General features: G+C 41.9%; 1 protein-coding gene across 1 annotated transcript in view; it reads right to left on the reverse strand.

Moving 5' to 3' along the window:
• The window catches only part of LOC120978953 (G-protein coupled receptor 54-like), a 29,632-nt gene extending 27,758 nt beyond the window's left edge, over window positions 1-1,874 (reverse strand). The window contains exon 1 of the mRNA XM_040407413.1: window positions 1,610-1,874. Within this exon, the coding sequence (XP_040263347.1) occupies window positions 1,610-1,874 (265 nt within the window). The remainder of the gene's footprint in view (window positions 1-1,609) is intronic.
• Window positions 1,875-16,369: the final 14,495 nt, after the last annotated feature.

The raw sequence follows: 16,369 nt of genomic DNA on the forward strand, positions 1-16,369 counted from the left end.
TATTTCTTTAATGTTCTCACTGCAAAACCAAGCGAGAAGATTCATGTGCTAAAAACGAATGCAGCAACAGTGAGGTCAGGACTCTTGGCACAGCAGCTTACAATCTAATATCACTCCAGCATAAATTTGCATTCATTTCTGCAGGTTTCTGGTGATCATGGGGCAGAGCGTTCGCAGTCACTGATAACCAGGGACAATAGCATGTATTCAGCGTCCTGCCATCCAGCTCGAGGACTAGATGGAGAGAGGATCCGAGTCTATAGTGGCCTCAACAGGAGGCAGTATCCTCCGCCCTGAATATACAATGTATCAGGCAAGTAACAGTTCTTAAGGGTGTATTAGACAGCCCGATTTAAAGGGGTTGTCCGGACTATTACTATTGATGACGTATCCTCAGGATAGGTCATCAATATCAGATTGGCGGGGTCCAATACGGTTCTTCCTGTTCACCGCTGCTGTCTATGAGAGAAGGGAGACGGCACGTGCGTACTGCGCGCGCTGTCTCCGCATACAGCTAATCGCGGGGGTGTCGGGTGTTGAAGCCCCACCAATAGTAAAAGCCCGGACAACTCCTTTAACAGGCGGTTGTTGGGAAGGCTCGCTAGCGGAGAAGGCCGCAGCTATTGCACGCAGCGATCTCCTCCTCAGTATAGGGAGAAGTGATCACTATACCATCGCTCTTCCCGATACTGAATCATTGTTTTCCGGCAGCAGATTATATTTAGACGCCACAATCTGCCGCCTGCAAACGATAATTTTTTAACCTGTCAAGCCTGTATTACACCTGCAGATTTTTCAGCAAATAATCGCTAATGAGCGCTCGTTAGAAATCATCTGCCACCGATTGCCCAATGATTGAGCAGACGTCAGATCGTGGTGTCTAATAGTGATCTGCCGCCGGCAAACCACTATACAGCATGGCGACAAGTGATGGCATAACGGTCGCTCCTTCTAAGGCCTCATGCACACGCGCGTTGTTTTATTCCGTGTCCATTGTTCCGTTTTTCGTGATTTTCTGCGGCCCCCCTGACTTTCAATGGGTCCGTTGAAAACTCGGCTAATGCACCGTTTGTCATCCGCGTCCGTGATCCGTGGTTCCAGTCCGTCAAAAAAATATAACCTGTCCTATTTTTTTTCACGGAAAACGATTCGCGGACCCATTCAAGTCAATGGGACCGTGTCCGTTTTTTTCCTATCATTTGCATGGCAAACTTGACTTAGACTTTTTTTTACTTTCCTTCATGTCTGGTGATCCTCCAAAAATAAAGGAGGACACACGGAAACGGATCACGGAACAACGGAACCCCATTTTGCGGAACGGAACACCACAACGGTCGTCTGCATGTAATAGCAGCGGTCCCCTCCAATAGCAAACGGGCGATTGCCAGGAGGGAATGCTTCCCTGCGGACAGTCGTCTAATACAGCCTTCAAAAGATTTGGATTGTGCAATGAACGCGCATTTGGCGACAGTATTACACGATGATCACTGACAAGCTTTACTATGGACGCTCGTTAGCGATCATCTTTTGAAAAATCGAAAGGTGTAATGCACCCTTTAGAGTCTGTGTACAACCGTGCACCTTGGGGGGGCGGTGGGTTGTTGCTTACCTATATAGAAGTTGGTGGCCGTTCTCATTTGCCTGTGCTTGGAAATGACATAAATGACAAGAGAATTTCCGATCAATCCGACCAACATGATGAGGGCAAAGAACAGAGGCACCAGCCATGCATCCGTCAGGAATGGCGGCGGTCCGGTCTCAGTCCGGTTCAAAAGGGACTCGTTGGTTTGGCTTCCATTCCACAAGATGCTGCTATTAATGAACTCCCATGAAAGGTTCAACATCTCATTCACCATCCCTTCCCCCAGCGCCATCAACGGGTCAACACAGAACCAAAAAATCCGGAAGTTACCTGGACCAAGAACCAATCCAGAACCTACAGAACAGACCAAGGAAATCTCTACTGTCCCCGGAAATGAAAATCTCAATGTTAGTTACGTTGTCTCCGGAGATGTCTCACTGATTGGACCTCATGTCCAATAGATGTCTCAGTGACTGGACCTCATCTCCTGTAGATGTTTCATTGACTGGACCTCATCTCCCACAGATGTCTCACTGACTGGACTTCATCTCCTTTAGATGTCTCAGTGACTAGACCTACATCTACTTTAGAGGATTCAGACACTGGACCTCATCTCCTGTTGATGTCCCAGTGACTGGACCTCATCTCCTGAAGATCTCTAAGTGAGTGGCCCTCATCTCCTGTAGATGTCTCAATGACTGGACCTCATCTCCTGTAGATATCTCAATGACTGGACCTCATCTCCTGTGGATGTCTCAATGACTGGACCTCATCTCCTGTGGATGTCTCAATGACTGGACCTCATCTCCTGTAGATGTCTCAATGACTGGACCTCATCTCCCGTAGATATCTCAATGACTGGACCTCATCTCCTGTGGATGTCTCAATGACTGGACCTCATCTCCTGTTGATGTCTCACAGACTGGACCTCATCTCCTGTTGATGTCTCACAGACTGGACCTCGTGTCCTGTAGATTTATCAATGACTGGATCTCATCTCCTTTAGATTTGTCTGTCAATGAGTGGACCTCAATTATTGTAGATGTCTCAATGACTGGAACTTCTTTTGGAGGGTCTCCTCCGTGTCAACATGCAGGATCCGACGTCTCGTGTCTGTCTGCTCTGAAGCGAATACTCTGCAGGTTTTATAGTGTAAGTCACACGTGGACTGTGAGCGATGCAGCCTCGTATACAGTTTCCAGGCAACAAGCCCCATCCCGACGGATGCTCTGTGCCTGGATAGGACATGGTTCTGCTCTGTGAGAGCTTCACCAATGAAGGCGAGACATTCAATGAGTGGAGGAAGGACATTCACAATATCACGTTGTATTATAGGAGGACATTAACTCTGCCTGCACCCTCAGCCTCATAGCTGGAGATTCACACGAACCTTAAAGGGATCAACTAATCTGCTGTATAATGAAATGTTCTGTAACTTTCAAATACACTTTGTGATTCAAAATCTCACCATTTTCAAGTTCTCTGCTTGCTGTCAGTGAATGGAACTTTCATATTAACTTCCATAGGCGTAGAACCTAATAGATAAAATACTTCTCACAGCTGACGGTTTGTTACAGTTGTATCCAGTCGTCGCAATCCTCTGTGAGCTTGGACAGTCTACGTCCCACACTGATACATTTTACCTGCACTGATACAGTGTATCAAATTTACAGAACAAGTAGAGAGGTTTGCGTTGCTGAGTCCACAGCAGATTGTTGAGTGGATACAATTGTAACAAACCTCCAGCTGCAAGAAGTATGATGCCAAACACTTTTCCGCATTCATTGACAGAAAGCAGAGATATAAAATTCTGAAAGTTTATTTACACAAGTAGGGTAAAGTGTGGGGGAGGGGTGGTCATTGCAGCAGCTGCCGCCACATTGTAACCTTTCCACTTCTGAAGATCCAGGATTTGACACAATGTTTGCTCTATAAAACTGGATCAAACACGAGAAATCTCTAAACGGCTGTCGGAATCGTGTTTTGCAGGACAAAGAAGCTGGCGGAAATTCACAAACAATAATAATCATCGGTTTGAAGGGGTGCTGGGAGTCGGACCCCTGCTTATCCAATATCGATGACCTATTCTGAGGATAGTGAAAAAGATAATGTAGAGCAGCAGCCACGGGCCTTCTCGACCTTACCAGGACTGCACCACCAAACCACGACCGCAGATCCTCAGCAGTCCACGGATTAGCGTTCAAAGAAACGGTAACGGCAGCGTGCACGTCCAATAAAGAATTTATGGAGATGCTGCCGTTACCGCTTCTTTGAACGCTATTCTGAGGATAGGTCATCAATATCAAAAACCGGAATACCCCTTTAAATGAGTTCTCCGATAAGAACGCCCTTCTCTGTAAGCCCCATTTCATAGAGAATCTGTATGTAATGGGGCTTACAAAGAAGGGTGTTCTTATCGGGGAACTCATTTAAAGGGGTATTCCGGTTTTTGATATTGATGACCTATCAGAATATTTTAACCACTAAGGAAGAAACTGTTCTAGTTTCGAAACGCGTTTGGTAAATATGCTCAAGAGACCAAATGAAATGGTCTAATGGGGGGGTCTGGAGGTCTGACTGGGGGTCTGAAGTGGTCTAATGGGGGGGTCTGGAGGTCTGATTGGGGGTCTAGAGGTCTAATGGGGGTCTGATTGGGGGTCTAGATGTCTAATGGGGGTCTGATTAGGGGTCTAGAGGTCTAATGGGGGTCTGATTGGGGGTCTGGAGGTCTAATGGGGGTCTTATGTGAGGTCTAAAACTGGGGTCTTATATGGGTTCTGCCATAGAGGTCAAAAAGGGGTTTGGTCTGAGATGCGGGGATCTCATTTAGGGTTTTATATGGGGGTCTGATCTGAAAGGAAGGGGGATATTTTTGTACTAGCGCACAATATAAAGGGGTGTTTTTGTACTGACGCACTATCTGTGTGGTACCAGTATTTTCAGGGGGACTGTTTCTACAGGATAGTATTGGGGGGGCAGGATGGGGTGTTGAGAAGGTGGGAGGATGATGGAAAAGTAGGAAAGTAAGATGTCTGTAGAGACGAGGCGCGGCTGAAAGAAGTCACCATGGCGGTCTGATCTGATAGGAGAAGAAGAGGAAAGAGAATGTCTACATCAGAGAAGAGAAGTCACTGGATGGAAGAGGTAGATATGAGGCGCTGTATGACCCTGTATGTTCTGTAGCGCTGTTTGTAATGTTTTCCAAGTATGTCTTAAAGGGGTTGTCCGCTTTTTCTTCGTACGAGCGCTGCCTTCTCTGCTCTGTTTTTTCCGGCTCATCACTGCAAATCCTACGGCGAGCGGGTGAACAGAACAGAGAAAGCGGCTCTCATATGAGCGCTGCCCTCTCTTCAAATAGCTGATCATCGGGGGTGCCGGAGGACCCCGGCTGATCTGATATTGATGACCTATCCTGAGGTCATCAGTAGTAAAAAAAAAGGACAACCACTTTAACAGTAGGACTGGAGGGAAGGGGGGGGGGGCATTTCAATATTTGCCTTGGGCAGCAGAAAAGCTAGGTGCATCAGCACTAAGTGAATAGGGGGGCCCAAGCTTAACTCTTGCACCAGGGCCCATGGGCCTTTAGCTACGCCTCTGGCCGTACATGTATGGCGCTGGGCATTAAGGGGTTAACTAACAGAAGGACCCGGCTTCGCACTAGTGTATTTCATCTATTTCATTTAATGTTTGTGTATGTCATTAAAAGATACCGACAGTATCCACTATAACAATGTCATCCACAGCGTCCTGCCCCTTTAAAGCTGACCTACAGCAGTGAAGAAAAATGCCTGGGTTGTTATGAAAACCTGGTGTAAAACTGTGTGTATGTGGAGACTAAGGGCCTGCGAGCTTCTATTGGCTGATAAGGGTCATGTGGCCAGGCTTCTGTTGGCTAATGCATTTTTTGGGAATATCTCACGCAGGGATGTCCTTTTGAACAGCTCACTCTCAGACAGCAGCACTGTGCTGTCTGAGCGTGAGCTGAAGGGAGAAAGTCACCCTCCGTCCCACCTCTGAAGCTGACAGAAGTAGATTTTTACCTTCATTTTTTCAAGCTCTGTCGGCTGCGGAGTGAGATGGGGCGTGGCCTTACCGGATTGGGGGCGTGGCTTAGCGGGTCCTGGGGGTGTGGTTTTTAAGTCTGTCTTTTGAGGGTGGCCTGAATGGCCACCCTACCTGCCCCCTGAACTGTGACCTCCACAGCACTCCACTCCCTTAACAGTGTCATCCACAGCGCCCTGCCCCTTTAAAGCTGACCTACAGCAGTGAAGAAAAATGGCTCGGTTGTTATGGAAACCTGTGTGTATGTGGAGACTAAGGACCTGCAAGCTTCTATTGGCTGATAAGGGTCATGTGACCGTGTGTATGGCAGTTGGGATATGAAGAGAAAGACCTGCAGGCTTCTATTGGCTAATGTAGGTCATGTGATGGTGCCATATTTGCTTTTTTTAGGAATATCTCAAGAACGGTGCGTGACCCCACAAGATTTCTTTCCAGGTAGCAAGGGATGTGTATATCAAGTATCGTTGAAATCGATGGTTACGTTTTTGATTGATCGCGGAACATACACACATACATATATACGTCCTTCTTTATTTATATATAGATTGGTTTTTGGATTTTTTTTATATGAATTGTATTTTAATAAATGCTATATTAATTATTCAGAGCCGGCCATTGGTTGAATATCCTCAGAATAGGTCATCTCTATTAGAGATCATGTGGGGGGACCATGCTCAAAGTATGAACCTAACCGAGGGTCCCAATCTCCCCTTAATCTCCTTTCAAATTACCCCCAGTGTATGAGAGGTTAGATTGTAAGCTCTGGGACTCAGGGAGGATGGTAGTGATACATTATGGTGTGTAACATAGATAAGATGGCAGTTTATTGGGAACAGAGATGATGGGAGTGATACATTGCCTATGAAGTGGGGAGGATAGATCGTCAGCTCCTAGGAATCTAGTATATTATGTAACGTAGAAAATAAACTGTAAGCTCTTGGGACAGGCAAGATGGGAATTATATATTGTGTGTGCGAAAGTGAGAATAACGTGTAATCCTGGGTGCTGAGATGATGGGAGTGATGAATCGTGTGTAATATAGGGGGGAATAAATTTAAATCATTTGGTTAGAAATATTTTCCACAAATAATAGGAGTGATACTCTGTGCATGAAATAATGAGATTAGATTGTGAGCTCCAGGGGGTCAAAGATGATGGGAACAATAAACTGTGTATCCGATAATGAGATTAGATTGCAAGCTCATGGGGTAAAGGTGGATTTACACAGGGAGAGATAATCAGGCAGATTATCGGGAACGAACATTCCCGCGAACTCTCGTTCCCGACAATCTGCAGCCGATCACCTGATGAATAAGCGAAACGCGTGTTCATCAGGTGAAATGATTGTTCATTCAGGCACCTAAATGGTTGTTATTGGGCAGCAGGTTGTGCGGTGCAAACAGGGATCGTCTGCCACAGACAGCGCAGCTGCAGGAGGATGAGGGATAGCGACTGCTCAGCCCTCATGATGGAAAGTAATAATAATCCTACTCATTGGTGGCGCCGGGCAGAGGACATGACCGTAGGAATTTTGTGGTCCGCAAAACACAGATCCACAAAAAAAAGAAAAAAAACTGATGACATCCGTGTGACGTCTGTTACATCAGTTTTTTTTGCAGATTGATTGTAACAATACCTGTGCGTGTCCGTAAAATGGACAAGAATAGGACATGTTCAATTTTTTGCAGAACAGACTTGGGGACATATGGATACGGAATGCACACATTTCCATTTTTTTTGCGGCCCCATTAAAATGAATGGTTCTGCAAAAAAAACGGAACGGACACAGACCAAAATAAGTTCATGAGCCCTTACCAGCAGAGCTCAGTACGGAGACTGCAGTCAATTGACCGGCGACCAGGATTATCTCCCAGTTACTCCCATCATCCATTGTGGATCCCACGCTCGTTTGTCTTTTTCAGTGCGCTGATGACGTCTTCCATTCACAACTATTTTCAGCTAAACGCGCGGGGTTTATCTCCGGCTTCTATCGTATGGAGTAAACTCTTCTGTAATAGGATTTCATTCATTCTGCTCAGCGTTAATGAATCTGATATTTCATGAGACAAAGATAATGAATGTGGTGTGAAGCCGCTGATCTCCAGGAACGTGGTCGGCGGTCACACTTCGCCCCAATGTTCATCTACACGTGAGAGAGAATAAGAGGCGTATAAAGAAGAAGACCACGAGATACATCAGCTCTGGATCCGAAATCCAGAAGAAATAATGGGGTCTTCAATTTTCTGCTAAGAATAACTAATCATTGTTACATAATGGAAGTTGTACAACTGCCTTATATAAAATGTGTCGGCTTTCTCTTTATAGCCAGAGGCTGAAGGCCTGGATGAAGGTGACACTTCGTTTGATGCAATAGTATCCATCCAATACAAACAATCCTCCGTGAGACAAACAGTGAGTACTCATTACCTGCACTGATACACTGAAACAAACTACCAGGGAAAGATACAGAGTTGATGCTGATTTGTTAAGGTCAATGAGGATTGTCCAAAATGAAGAAAATTGTAACAAAAAACGCAAGAATGTTTAAGTAAGACTTGGACAGAACAGGTATTAACTAAGCCTATGCTGTTTTAGGTCGCAAGTGCAGGCGGACCTCACCATGGGGTACGTTTTTTATTTTTCTTTCTTTCACCAAATGTCAGCGCGCCATTATCCTGTTCCCCAAGTGTCAGTGTCACTATCCTGTACCCCGAGTGTCAGTGTCATTATCCTGTACCCCGAGTGTCAGTGTCATTATCCTGTTCCCCAAGTGTCAGTGTCATTATCCTGTTCCCCAAGTGTCAGTGTCATTATCCTGTACCCCGAGTGTCAGTGTCATTATCCTGTACCCCGAGTGTCAGTGTCATTATCCTGTACCCCAAGTGTCAGTGTCATTATCCTGTCCCCCAAGTGTCAGTGTCATTATCCTGTACCCCGAGTGTCAGTGTCATTATCCTGTACCCCGAGTGTCAGTGTCATTATCCTGTACCCCGAGTGTCAGTGTCATTATCCTGTACCCCGAGTGTCAGTGTCATTATCCTGTACCCCGAGTGTCAGTGTCATTATCCTGTACCCCAAGTGTCAGTGTCATTGTCCTGTACCCCGAGTGTCAGTGTCATTATCCTGTACCCCAAGTGTCAGTGTCATTGTCCTGTACCCCGAGTGTCAGTGTCATTATCCTGTACCCCGAGTGTCACTGGTGATTTCCTTGTTATTGGAAAGTCAAAGCACAGGAGAGATTTACATAAAGTAATTGGCTGGTCTATTGCTCACATTTATTATTCATACGTATGTATTGGTAATTTCATTGTTTGTGGAAATCGTCAGTTTGAGGAATTGAGGTCAAGATCAGTAATCAAGGGACTAACATTAAAATTCTGTCCATCTCTCTAAAGAAAGAAGGTAGAATCATCCTGGGGACATCAGAGACTGAACCCCATTAATGTGAACCTTTGAATCAAAGAAAAGAATGATCTCATTTTAACCTTTAATGAATAAATGCCTCAACAGAGAAAACAGAACCTGAGATACATGACTAATGTCTGCTTCTATCCAATACATTAAGCACCTGAAATCAAGCACATATCAACTATAACATAGCCCCATATCTCCAAAAATATAACTGAAATAATATTGCTCCCTATCAACATTCAACAATAATATAACTACTGTAATACTGCCTCCTATGTACAAGAATATAACTACTATAATACTGCTCCTATGTACAAGAATATAACTACTATAATACTGCTTCTATGTACAAGAATATAACTACTATAATACTGCTCCTATGTACAAGAATATAACTGCTATAATACTGCTCCTATGTACAAGAATATAACTACTATAATACTGCTCCTATGTACAAGAATATAACTACTATAATACTGCTCCTATGTACAAGAATATAACTACTATAATACTACCTCCTATGTACAAGAATATAACTACTATAATACTGCTCCTATGTACAAGAATATAACTACTATAATACTGCTCCTATGTACAAGAATATAACTACTATAATACTGCTCCTATGTACAAGAATATAACTACTATAATACTGCCTCCTATGTACAAGAATATAACTACTATAATACTGCTCCTATGTACAAGAATATAACTACTATAATACTGCCTCCTATGTACAAGAATATAACTACTATAATACTGCTCCTATGTACAAGAATATAACTACTATAATACTGCTCCTATGTACAAGAATATAACTACTATAATACTGCCTCCTATATACAAGAATATAACTACTATAATACTGCTTCTATGTACAAGAATATAACTACTATAATACTGCTCCTATGTACAAGAATATAACTACTATAATACTGCCTCCTATGTACAAGGATATAACTACTATAATACTGCTCCTATGTACAAGAATATAACTACTATAATACTGCCTCCTATGTACAAGAATATAACTACTATAATACTGCTCCTATGTACAAGAATATAACTACTATAATACTGCTCCTATGTACAAGAATATAACTACTATAATACTGCCTCCTATATACAAGAATATAACTACTATAATACTGCTTCTATGTACAAGAATATAACTACTATAATACTGCTCCTATGTACAAGAATATAACTACTATAATACTGCCTCCTATGTACAAGGATATAACTACTATAATACTGCTCCTATGTACAAGAATATAACTACTATAATACTGCTTCTATGTACAAGAATATAACTACTATAATACTGCTCCTATGTACAAGAATATAACTGCTATAATACTGCTCCTATGTACAAGAATATAACTACTATAATACTGCTCCTATGTACAAGAATATAACTACTATAATACTGCTCCTATGTACAAGAATATAACTACTATAATACTACCTCCTATGTACAAGAATATAACTACTATAATACTGCTCCTATGTACAAGAATATAACTACTATAATACTGCTCCTATGTACAAGAATATAACTACTATAATACTGCTCCTATGTACAAGAATATAACTACTATAATACTGCCTCCTATGTACAAGAATATAACTACTATAATACTGCTCCTATGTACAAGAATATAACTACTATAATACTGCCTCCTATGTACAAGAATATAACTACTATAATACTGCCTCCTATATACAAGAATATAACTACTATAATACTGCTTCTATGTACAAGAATATAACTACTATAATACTGCTCCTATGTACAAGAATATAACTACTATAATACTGCCTCCTATGTACAAGGATATAACTACTATAATACTGCTCCTATGTACAAGAATATAACTACTATAATACTGCCTCCTATGTACAAGAATATAACTACTATAATACTGCTCCTATGTACAAGAATATAACTACAATAATACTGCCTCCTATATACAAGAATATAACTACTATAATACTGCTTCTATGTACAAGAATATAACTACTATAATACTGCTCCTATGTACAAGAATATAACTACTATAATACTGCCTCCTATGTACAAGGATATAACTACTATAATACTGCTCCTATGTACAAGAATATAACTACTATAATACTGCCTCCTATGTACAAGAATATAACTACTATAATACTGCTCCTATGTACAAGAATATAACTACTATAATACTGCTCCTATGTACAAGAATATAACTACTATAATACTGCTCCTATGTACAAGAATATAACTGCTTTAATACTGCTGCTATGTACAAGAATATAACTACTATAATACTGCTCCTATGTACAACAATATAACTACTATAATACTGCTCCTATGTACAAGAAAATAACTACTATAATACTGCTCCTATGTACAAGAATATAACTACTATAATACTGCTCCTATGTACAAGAATATAACTGCTATAATACTGCTCCTATGTACAAGAATATAACTACTATAATACTGCCTCATATGTACAAGAATATAACTACTATAATACTGCCTCCTATGTATAAGAATATAACTACTATAATACTGCTCCTATGTACAAGAATATAACTACTATAATACTGCTCCTATGTACAAGAATATAACTATTATAATACTGCCTCCTATGTACAAAAATATAACTACTATAATACTGCTCCTATGTACAAGAATATAACTACTATAATACTGCCTCCTATGTACAAGAATATAACTACTATAATACTGCCTCCTATGTACAAAAATATAACTACTATAATACTGCTCCTATGTACAAGAATATAACTACTATAATACTGCTCCTATGTACAAGAATATAACTACTATAATACTGCTCCTATGTACAAGAATATAACTACTATAATACTGCTCCTATGTACAAGAATATAACTACTATAATACTGCCTCCTATGTATAAGAATATAACTACTATAATACTGCTCCTATGTACAAGAATATAACTACTATAATACTGCCTCCTATGTATAAGAATATAACTACTATAATATTGCTCCTATGTACAAGAATATAACTACTATAATACTGCTCCTATGTACAAGAATATAACTACTATAATACTGCTCCTATGTACAAGAATATAACTACTATAATACAGCCTCCTATGTACAAGAATATAACTACTATAATACTGCTCCTATGTACAAGAATATAACTACTATAATACTGCTCCTATGTACAAGAATATAACTACTATAATACTGCCTCCTATGTACAAGAATATAACTACTATAATACTGCTCCTATGTACAAGAATATAACTACTATAATACTGCCTCCTATGTACAAGAATATAACTACTATAATACTGCTCCTATGTACAAGAATATAACTACTATAATACTGCTCCTATATACAAGAATATAACTACTATAATACTGCTCCTATGTGCAAGAATATAATAACATATTGGGAACATGTTGAGTGGATGGTTTTCTGTTATCTTGTGTTTTTTATTCTTAGATTTGATATAATTTGTGTTTTATATATTTGTCATCTGCTATGGTTTGGTATGTACAGTAAAGCTTCATGAAAAGACATCAGTTTTAATGTGTTATAAATGCACCTGTCCGGGCTCCAGCAGCGACATCCTCAGTCTCGGTACAGCTGCGCCAGGAGAGATGCGCTGCTGAGCCACGCCCCTGGTGATGCGACCGTATGCTTAGCAACAGGATGGAATTTCTCCCCGCAGCGGGCGTGTCCTGGAGGAGACTAGCAGTAGGCTGATTGCTGAGCTGCTCTATTCCTATGTGCTAATGTTTCTGACTAATGGAGCGCTGAGTCATGGATCTATCAGGTTCTGATCCAGGGACTCACTGATATATTTAAACCCATTCCTGGCCATACACCAGTGCCAGTGACAGCCTTGTTTGGGTTCACTAGTGAGCTTCCTGGTTCTTGTTCCTTTACTGATTTGGATAGCTTGTGTTTTTGACCTTGGCTCTTCCTTTGACCACTCTCTGTCTATCATTTTTTAACTGTGTTGGCCTCCCGGTTTTGACCCATTTACATACGACTCTTTTTTCTGTCTCTGCTCCTTAGTAGCATAGGGACTGTCAACCATTGGCGGTCTTGCTACCTGGGGCTTGCACTGGAGATCACAAAAGAAGAAATGAGCAGATGATGAAGCACTCATGAGGTCCACATGTCTCACGAGAAGCTCGCAATCTGCAGTCAGGAACGTAATATAATGTCCTGAGCCAGGAAGACAGATATGTCACTATGAAATGTTACATGACATATTCAGCTAGCTACATCCGTGTGCCAACCCTCAGTTTCCATGAAAGACGCCATGTTTGTCTTCTTTGCACATGTTCTGACCTGGAGATTTGGTATCAATTCATGAGTGATGTGATTGGTGAAGATAAGCATCCTTGGCCGCTGTTCTCCTCTACATCCCTTGTCTTTCTTTTTAAAACCCTTTGCAAGTTTCCGTTTTACTGCCCCCTTTCCCGCCCACTCCACTCCCCGTTTTTTAGACCTAGCATGAGCGGGGAAGAAGTTGCAGATTCTGCCATAACATGGCGTGCAACAGAATTTGCCCCGGATATACGCCACAAAAGTGGTGTATATCTGTTTGTAAATGACCCCCTATATTACTATGTTTCCTGCCTCTGCTTTATTTTCTACTCTTCCTCTTATGCATATTCTTAAGATTTCTCCTCTGTTTCCATTCCTCTTACTATTCTTCATCTTCTCCTCTTTTTAGAGTCCTCTTATGTTCCTCTTTTTTTATCTTCTTCTTTTTGCTCCACTCCTTTCATCTTCTTCCTCATGCAGTTCCTTCTCTGTCTTTCTCTTCTTCCCTCAATTTTCTTTTTCTACTTCTTTTTCCTCTTCTTCCGCCTCCCTGTTCTTAATTTTCTTCCTTTTTTCACCATTTTCTTCTTTGTTTTCCTCTATCTTTCTCTTCCCTGCCTCTTCGTCTTTTTGTCTGCCTGTTATGTCTCTTCTCTTATCTTCATCTACTTTCTCCTCTCGTTCACTTCCATATATGTTCACTTTTCTTCTTTATCCCTCTTCTCTTTTTCATGCAGCCTCTTCTTCCCTGTCCGGAGTTTACTGGTAGGGTTACCAAGCTGACCTGGTGAATCTATCAATGACGTTGAATGCCTGACCAATCAGGGTCTTGGCTGAGCGTCCAGTTCCAGAGCTAGGCGGTTGATAGTCTGCTCAGTCATGGCAGCTTCTGGTGATTGCGTTGCGTATGCATTCCAGCTCAGTTTGCCCCTTAGCTCTAGATCTATTCGTTAACCCTCTGTGAATTGACCGTAGCTTGTTTTCTGGAGTATCCCCTCCTCCACTGACTCTCTGGGTATTCTGACCATGGCTAGTTTCCACATTAACCCCTCATCTGCTGTTTGGGCCCTCTCTGTCTCTCCTGGTTCTGATCCTACTTGTCTACTACTCCTTTCATTCTGGTAGGTCTTATTCTAGTGAGCTCGCACCAGTTTTTAGCTACCTTATGCTGAAGAAGTAATCTGGGTTCTTTGCAGCCAAGTCCAGCCTGCATTGCAGTGGGCTCTGTTAAAGAATCTAGGGGTAGCCTTAGGTTCTAACCAACCAGAGTAGATAAGGAAGGGTAGTAGGTTGTCTTCTTCCTCTTCCTTTTCTCCTTTGTTTTTCTTTCTCTTCTGGTTTTATTTGATCTTCTTTTCATCATAGTTTTCCTCATTTTAGTTTTTTTCATATTCTTCCTTATTCTCCCTTCATTCCTCTTACGTTTCCTCTTCTCTCCCTTTCTTCTCCTCTTCCTGATGCAGTTCCTGTTCTTCTCTACTTTTTCCTCTTTTGCCTCTTCTTTTAACATTTCTTTTCAACGTTTTATTCTTACTCATCTTCTTTTTTTGTCTTCTTCCATTACTTTTTTCTGTTCCTCGTTCTCTTCATTTTCTTTCTTTCATTTTTATTTTCTTCTTCCCCTTTTTCATTTCCACCACTCTTCTTCCTCATTATTCTTTTCTCTTTTGCCTCTTATATCTCTTTTCTCCTCTTATGTTTCATCTTCCTATTTATCTTCTGCTTCCCTACCCCTCATGCTTCTTTTATCCTCTCCTCTTTTTACTCTTGTGTTCCTTCTTGGTCTTCATATTCCTCCCTCTTTGTTCTTTTCCTATCCTTCATTCCTGCCCCCATTTTTATTTTCAGATTAGTCTTTGAAGGCACACGTGCTGCCCCTCTTCAGACCTGAGTCTTCTCAAGTGGGAGATAGATTTGTATGGATGTGACATTGTAATTCCCACATACAGTCATGAGCCTATGGATACATTGTGTCAGCGCTGCCTTATCACCAGTGACTGTCAAATCCATGACTACTTTGTATCGCTCCACACTGCACTTGTGACTTTGCCTGACCTGTTAATACCAGTGGCGCGCTCCTGCGGTCATTACATCTTGCTTTATTCATTGGCTGTTACCCTAGAGTTTCTACACTGATCTTAACATCTACTTAGTGTTGTTCAGAATCTCAGTAGTTTGACTGAACAGCTATAAAAACATGACTTTCTTGTAAGCAGGGACATTTGCGCTGCTGATGTCAGGATATGATGATATCCATTATTATAAGGATCATACAGGTAACTAGTCAATATATTATGATTATTGACATGCATGGAAGACCTGGAGGCTGTATCCATCACTCTTATTAGGTTTAAATAAAGACATGTGAGGTGGAGACTCTAGTCCTTTTACTGTGGGGTTTACAGTAGTAGCTGGTGATATGGGACCTCTGTCCCCCCAGCCGTTTGGGGTACAAGCAGTAGCATAGGAGTCTGGAGGGGAGATAGGAGGGTGGGGGAGGACAGAGGTGTCTAGAAAGGACAGAGAGATCTGGAGGGGATAGATGATTCTAGAGGGGAAATAAGGAGCGTGGATGGAACAGAAGAGTCTGGGGGGGGGGGGACAGAAGTGTTTGAAGGGGACAGGGGAATCGGGGGTAGGGAAGAGTCTGGTGGGAGATAGAGGTGTCTGGAGGGGGCATAAGGGTCTGATGGGAGTCAGCTGGGTCTAGATTGTGACAGAGGTGTCTGGAGGTGACAGAGGTGTTGGGAGAGGTATGGAGGAGTCTGGTGGAAGACAGAAGGGTCTGGAGGTTGTTAGAGGGGTATGAAGTGAGACAAATGGGTCTGGATACAGTCAGAAGTGTGTGGGGGAGGCACAGGATTCTTTAGGGGACAGAGCTGTTTGAAGGGGGCAGAGGGGTATGGAGGGGACAGAAAAGTCTATGGGATGACAGAGGGTTCTGGATGCACAGAGGAGTCTGGAGGGGGATAAAGGGTTCTAGA

The sequence above is a fragment of the Bufo bufo genome, chromosome 9 (genome assembly GCF_905171765.1).
Source record: "Bufo bufo chromosome 9, aBufBuf1.1, whole genome shotgun sequence".
NCBI lineage: Eukaryota > Metazoa > Chordata > Amphibia > Anura > Bufonidae > Bufo > Bufo bufo.